Below are 7,197 nucleotides of genomic sequence, written 5' to 3' on the forward strand. Positions count from 1 at the left end.
GTGCTGTCAGGGCTCAGAGTTGCTGGTCACTAGAGGTAAGTGAATTCTCTTGGTGTGTTTGGATCCAAAACAGGTATTTTAAGCTTCTAAGCTGAACGCTTAAACATGCTGTTGGAAATAATTGAAATGCATGTTTTTGTGTTACGAAGCATCCATCCATCGTCTATTGCTTATCCGGTGTTACGAAGCATGTGTGCAGTAAAAAGACTTCCAAAGTGGTGAGAAACAAAGTAATAAACGTCCCACCGTACCTGAAGTGCAGGGTTCACACAAAGTCTTGAGAATTTGGAAAATACTTGATTGAAGACGATTTGTTTTCAAGGTGACGAATGTGATCCCGTCGTCTCTTCTTCTCTCGTCATTCAGAGATGCAGCCTCTGTTTACTCAAGCATTTAGTAATCGTGATCAAAACATATAATCTAAGTTAATATACATTAATTGCTGTTGGTGTGAAGGATTTCTGTACGCTTTATTCTTTTGCAATTGCATTTACAGAAACAATTAGGACGATAAAGGACTGAAGAGTCTTTAGGTACCTTACTCTGTAAAAACTGTACGAAGCCTGGAGTAGTGTTCCCGTTGTAATCATGTGAAAGCATTATCTAATTCACATTACAGGTCGGATTTGTGGAAATGTCTGATATCTGTCCGGGTCTGATATCTGCATAGCTAATGAGTCTCCTTGCAAATTATTAATGATTATGTAAATGGCAAATACACAAAAGGTACAGTTTACCAGCGAGATGGAACTTCAAAATAAGAGTCGTGTGGAGTGTTTGCTCCTGAGAGCTGAAGCTTGTCCAGCATGTCCTGGGCTGAACCTCTGGATCATCCATTTAAACCTGAGCTCGGCAGGATTTGAAGCACAGGATGAAGCTTTTGTGATCTGCAGTTTGTCCCGTCCCAAAGAATTCCCCTACGAGACCTTGAAAGTAATTTAAAACTCCATTTGATGTTCTGCGTTCTGGTCAAAAGAGAGAAACACGCAGCCGCAACTCTTTTTCTGTTAACCGTCTCTTGTCTCTCCTTCTCAACTGTTTCCTCTCAGCTGGCACTTGTGACCTGGAGGGAATGTTTATTCCGACCCCTCAACAAACAGGTGTGTTTGGTTTCTGTTTATGGAAGTTGGGTGAGAAATAACACAGAAAAGCAAACATTTTGCAACATTGAGTTGTTATCTTGTGCCCTAAACTCTTTTTTCTTATCCGCACGCTTTATTTTTGTCACTGCTCAAATAATAATTAGCACGAGCTCAACAAATGTCTGTTTTCCAGGTAACGAACGCGGTGCTGAAGCTGATAGAGAGAGAGAGGAATGGGGAGACCATTAACACCAGGCTGATCAGCGGTGTGGTCCAGTCCTACGGTAGGTCAACAAGTACAGCCAAGAACTGAAAGAGAAAGCTCTTCCTGTTCTCGCCAGACGTTACAAAGTAGGCATTGGTATATTAAGTACACACAGAAGACTCCTCACTGAAAGACTTTACATTGGTTTCTGGGATACATTACTTTGTTGGACTAAAGATATGATTGAATAAATTAAGTTGTAAAATAAAAACTCAAAGGAAGTGAATCTTTCCCATAAACAGCTCGACCTGCTCCAAAACAAACTTCATTTAACTAAAGTAAAGTTCTAATGTTTCATATCACTAGATACTAAAGGAGTGTTTGCTTTCTCCACATCTTTTAGAAATGAAAACATTTAGTTTTAAGACCACTTGAATAGTTTATCATGTGGTTCAGCTCACATTAATACCGGCTCCTCCCCTCTCCCCCCCTCCAGTTGAGCTGGGTCTGAACGAGGAGGACGCCTTCGCCAAAGGCCCCACGCTGTCCGTGTACAAAGAGTACTTTGAATGTCAGTTCCTCACTGACACGGAGCGGTTCTACACACGCGGAGAGCACAGAGTTCCTGCAGCAGAACCCCGTCACTGAGTACATGAAGAAGGTAGACGCACAGTTCTGCACAACAGTCAACAGGCTGATGCTGGATTTCATTGTTCTGGTGCTTTTTGGAGGTGATCGTGTCGTATTAAAGAAACTCTGTTTGTGTTTTCCCTCAGGCGGAGGCTCGTCTGCTGGAGGAGCAGCGGCGTGTGCAGGTTTACCTCCATGAATCCACTCAGGACGAGCTGGCCAGGAAGTGTGAGCAGGTTCTCATAGAGAAACACCTGGAGATCTTCCACACAGAGTTTCAGAACCTTCTGGATGCCGACAAGAATGAAGGTAAACCTGCAATTATTTTTTGTTGTCACATTTTTGCTGGTGAGGCTGTTGTAATTATGTCTCTCACTTAAAACTTTTGGGTGGAACTGAATCCCTAAAATCCCAAGTGTACGCTGTGTAGTGCTGGAATCCTTTTGACTGCCTTACATCTACTTTGACTAGAGTTAATAATAATATCTAAAACTCACAGAACACGTAGCGTCATTAATGTTTAACTACAGCTTCTAATCTGCCTCAAGTGACATTTAACGCAGTGAAAGTTGGTCACTGCGGGTTCAACGTCTGCAGGTTTTCTACAATGTGCTTGGTGCTATAAAGCCACAGCGTTGTATTTAAACCCTGCTGGTAACGGTCCTCACTCTGTCTCAGACCTGGGCCGGATGTACAACCTGGTGTCGCGGATCACAGACGGCCTGGGAGAACTTAAGAAGCTTCTAGAGACTCACATCCACAACCAGGGCCTGGCCGCCATCGAGAAGTGTGGCGAGGCCGCGCTCAACGTACGTATCATAATTCTCACATGAGTTACTTTAACGTGTTGACTGATCTTTGTAGTCCGTTAACTATAAGAGGAGGCAGCAGATAAAAACAAGATCTGCAGCTGACGATTATTTACATTATTGATTCTTCTGCCGGTTATTTTCTAGATTAATCCTTAAATCTATAAAATGTCAGGAAATGGGGAAAGTGTCCGTCCCAGTTTCCAAGGTGCTGTCTCTAAATGGATTGTTTAGTCAAAGATATTCACTTTAATATGATAGAAACATACAATTGTCCACAATAAGAGCATAAAAAACAGCAGTTTCTGACATTTCTGCATGAAAGGTTCCTGTAACGATGAACTGATTTTCAAAATAGTTGCAGATAATTCTTCTGTCGCTGCAGCTCGTTGGTTATTCTTTCCTTCTCTTTGCTGCCGTTGATGTGCAGGAATCTGTTTTGACATTTTTACAGAATAGTTTAAAAAGCTGCATAATGTCACAAACTGGACAACGTGCATATTCAGCACTTTGCATGTGACAGTATGAAGAACGAACACGAGCTCGGTGTCATTCTGTCTTCACCACACTGATCGCTGCCCTTTCACATATTTTAAAACATTAGCTATGAAATCCATGTGCTGCTGAAGACGAGCAGGTCGGCAGAGATCGCCACATGAAAGTTGTGAAGCGTAAAGTCCGTACGTTTCTCTTGAAGACAAATGGAACCAAAGACTTGTGTGTTTGTGTGTCAGGACCCCAAAGTTTACGTCCAGACCACCCTGGACGTCCATAAGAAGTACAACGCCTTGGTCATGTCTGCCTTCAATAACGACGCCGGCTTCGTGGCGGCACTCGATAAGGTGAGTCATTTAAAGGATCTAAACATCGGTCCAAGACTGAACATCTGTGACGATGTCAAACATGGTGGAATTTGTGTCTCTTCACAGGCATGTGGTCGCTTCATTAACAACAACGCCGTCACCAGGATGGCTCAGTCGTCCAGCAAATCTCCCGAGCTGCTGGCCAGATACTGCGATTCTTTACTGAAGAAGAGGTGGGTGATGCGTGCACCTGAATGTGTTGTACTATTTATTAAAGTGTCAGGGAAATGAACAAGTTGAATTCAGTAGATGACAAAAACAAGTGTAAGATCAATAAAGAACGAGCTGTCGGCCAACGTGGACAGGAAGTCGCTCAGAATATTAAAAAGTTTAAACATCTACAGTTTCACTGACGAGACAGGAAGCAGATCTTGAGTCCATTTATTTATGCAGCACATTTCAGCAACAAGGCAGTTCAAAGTGCTTTCCATAAAACATCAAAAGCATTGAGACAAAGTGCAAAATAAAGTTTAAAATACAATTGTATACACGTCATTAAAGAGCCAAGAGAATAGAAAAGGAAATCCCGGTAGGATAGATCAGAGTGTGCCGTGTACCAGCTGAGGCAGCGTGAAATATTAACCGTCTGTGTTTTCTTCAGCTCTAAAAACCCAGAGGAGGCAGAATTGGAGGACACGCTGAACCAAGTGGTGAGACTCTGACCTGTGTGTTCGAATGTACTCACAACATGTTTGTCTTCATGTCCAGAACCGCAGGAGTTCTACTGACCTCGTGTGTCATCTGTTGCAGGACGTCCGCTTTTATTTATGTTCCAGTTACTGTGCCGTTAAATAGTTTTAAATAAAATCTTAATAACTGGTGCTTATTAATGCACGTCTAAATGTACGTCTTCATTTTATTAAAGGCAAATAAAAAAATAGAAGCGTTTTTAATACTACGACGGTGTATAGGGGCCATGGCAGGTAAAATAAATTATAGTTGTGGAGCCGGGGGAGGGGAGTAATGTTTGAAGAACAAAATGTAATGTAAGCTCTTAAGTGAAGCAATTCTTTATGTTATTATGTTATCGTCAGTTATGTTATCGTGACTTCTGTTATTGTTAGCGTGACTTATGTTATCGTCAGTTATGTTATCGTGACTTCTGTTATCATCAGTTATGTTATCGTGACTTATGTTGTCGTCAGTTATGTTGTCGTCAGTTATGTTGTCGTCAGTTATGTTGTCGAGAGTTATGTTATCGTGACTTATGTTATTGTTATTGTGACTTATGTTGTTATCGTGACTTATGTTACTGTTATCGTGACTTATGTTGTTATCGTGACTTATGTTATTGTTATCGTGACTTATGTTATTGTTATCGTGACTTATGTTATTGTTATCGTGACTTATGTTATCGTGACTTATGTTGTCGTCATTTATGTTATCGTGACTTATGTTATCGTGACTTATGTTATTGTTATCGTGACTTATGTTGTTATCGTGACTTATGTTATTGTTATCGTGACTTATGTTGTTATCGTGACTTATGTTATTGTTATCGTGACTTATGTTATCGTGACTTATGTTGTCGTCATTTATGTTATCGTCAGTTATGTTATCGTGACTTATGTTATTGTTATCGTGACTTATGTTGTCGTCATTTATGTTGTCGAGAGTTATGTTATCGTGACTTATGTTATTGTTATCGTGACTTATGTTGTTATCGTGACTTATGTTATTGTTATCGTGACTTATGTTGTTATCGTGACTTATGTTGTTATCGTGACTTATGTTATCGTGACTTATGTTGTCGTCATTTATGTTATCGTCAGTTATGTTATCGTGACTTATGTTATCGTGACTTATGTTATTGTTATCGTGACTTATGTTATCGTCAGTTATGTTATCGTCAGTTATGTTATCGTCAGTTATGTTATTGTGACTTATGTTATTGTGACTTATGTTATTGTGACTTATGTTATCGTGACTTATGTTATCGTGACTTATGTTATCGTGACTTATGTTATTGTTATCGTGACTTATGTTATCGTCAGTTATGTTATCGTGAGTTATGGCCCTTATACGCTGATGTGAAATGCAGTATTTTGTAGTACAGGTAGTATAAATATGTGCATCTTTAGTGTAGTACACACAGGTGTTCTCAGGTTAGGAGTACATTCTTTTTGTTTCCTCTTCTCAGATGGTTGTGTTCAAGTACATCGAGGACAAAGATGTTTTCCAAAAGTTTTATGCTAAGATGCTGGCCAACGTCTGGTGCACCAGAACAGCGCCAGCGACGACGCCGAGGCCAGCATGATCTCCAAACTCAAGGTAGGACTCGCACCAGCCCAGCGCTGCATCACATGCAGTCTGTCTGCATGAAAACATCCACAACAACACGAAACTGTCAGCTTCTGCATCCTCACAAACTTTAACTCTGAAGCTGGTTTTGGTTCTTTTTCTCGTGCAGCAAGCGTGTGGGTTCGAGTACACGTCCAAACTGCAGCGAATGTTCCAGGACATTGGAGTCAGTAAAGACCTGAACGAACAGTTCAAGAAACACCTGACCAACTCTGAGCCTCTGGACTGTAAGTATACACACACACACACACACACACACACACACACACACACACACACACACACACACACACACACACACACTACTGAACTCTGAGAACAGAGACTTTTGAAACCCTGCTGACCCCGTTTTAGTTTGAAAATCAGAGATTGCATTTTAGAAAAGTATGACGCTTCCTGTTTGGGTCTCATCAGTCGGCGTGTCCTTCCCTGATTGGTCACGGCCCTATCATGTGACCCTTTTCCTGGTGCAGCTCTAATCATGCTGTTCTTTACGACATAGTATTTTCTGCAGACCAACCAACCGCAGAGTAGACTATCTGCTTCCTGTCTACACAGGCAAGCACGTGCCCCGTGAATGGTCACGTGATATGTATCTTCAGCCATGTTTGTATGGACGGAGATGATTTCTGAAACGTGCTGAAATGCTTGTGTGCACAGAGAGATATTAGGCTCCATGTGTCGAACAGTTAATCCTTACATTACCGTATAAACTGATATGTAAGTTTAATAAACACCTTGTTTGGATCAGTATGTCCCTGTGGAACAGAAAACCACTTCAGGAGAAGATTATTTATGTATGAACACAGAAGTGAATCCATGTTTTAATGCTGCAGGATGTCTCGGACACGACTACGCTTTCAATTTACAAACTCTGGTGCGTAAAAATGCATAAAACTGTGTGTGTGTGTGTGTCACAGTGGACTTCAGTATCCAGGTTCTCAGCTCCGGGTCTTGGCCTTTCCAGCAGTCCTGCACCTTCGCGCTGCCCTCTGAGGTAAGACTCGTGCAGCGACTGCAGAAGGAGGTTTATTCAGAATCAGAAATGGAAATTAGATTTTGTTATAGCTCCATTTTAGAATATAAAAAATATATATATTTAAATATAAACATAGAGAAGTTAAAGTAAAAATGTGCACATTATACAACAGCAATAATATGTAAAGATGTGTGTATTACAGTAGTGAAATTATATTAATGCTGAAAACAAGATAATGGCTTGAAGCGTTTTACAGTAATAATGCCAAAGTGAGTTGAATAATCACACATAAGTTTGGCCTTTATTACAGTTTAATAAATCAAACCAA

The 7,197-nt window shown here is 40.8% G+C and overlaps 1 protein-coding gene across 1 annotated transcript in view; it reads left to right on the plus strand.

Moving 5' to 3' along the window:
* Nucleotides 1–7,034, plus strand: part of LOC115006280 (cullin-1) — a 22,790-nt gene extending 15,756 nt beyond the window's left edge. The window contains 13 exon segments of the mRNA XM_029428415.1: nucleotides 1,050–1,100; nucleotides 1,276–1,366; nucleotides 1,784–1,896; nucleotides 1,898–1,948; nucleotides 2,064–2,226; nucleotides 2,596–2,726; nucleotides 3,461–3,568; nucleotides 3,656–3,762; nucleotides 4,191–4,239; nucleotides 5,730–5,793; nucleotides 5,796–5,860; nucleotides 6,000–6,117; nucleotides 6,811–7,034. Of these exon segments, the coding sequence (XP_029284275.1) occupies nucleotides 1,050–1,100; nucleotides 1,276–1,366; nucleotides 1,784–1,896; nucleotides 1,898–1,948; nucleotides 2,064–2,226; nucleotides 2,596–2,726; nucleotides 3,461–3,568; nucleotides 3,656–3,762; nucleotides 4,191–4,239; nucleotides 5,730–5,793; nucleotides 5,796–5,860; nucleotides 6,000–6,117; nucleotides 6,811–7,019 (1,320 nt within the window). The 3' untranslated portion in view covers nucleotides 7,020–7,034.
* Nucleotides 7,035–7,197: the final 163 nt, after the last annotated feature.

The sequence above is a fragment of the Cottoperca gobio genome, unplaced genomic scaffold (genome assembly GCF_900634415.1).
Source record: "Cottoperca gobio unplaced genomic scaffold, fCotGob3.1 fCotGob3_7arrow_ctg1, whole genome shotgun sequence".
Lineage (NCBI taxonomy): Eukaryota > Metazoa > Chordata > Actinopteri > Perciformes > Bovichtidae > Cottoperca > Cottoperca gobio.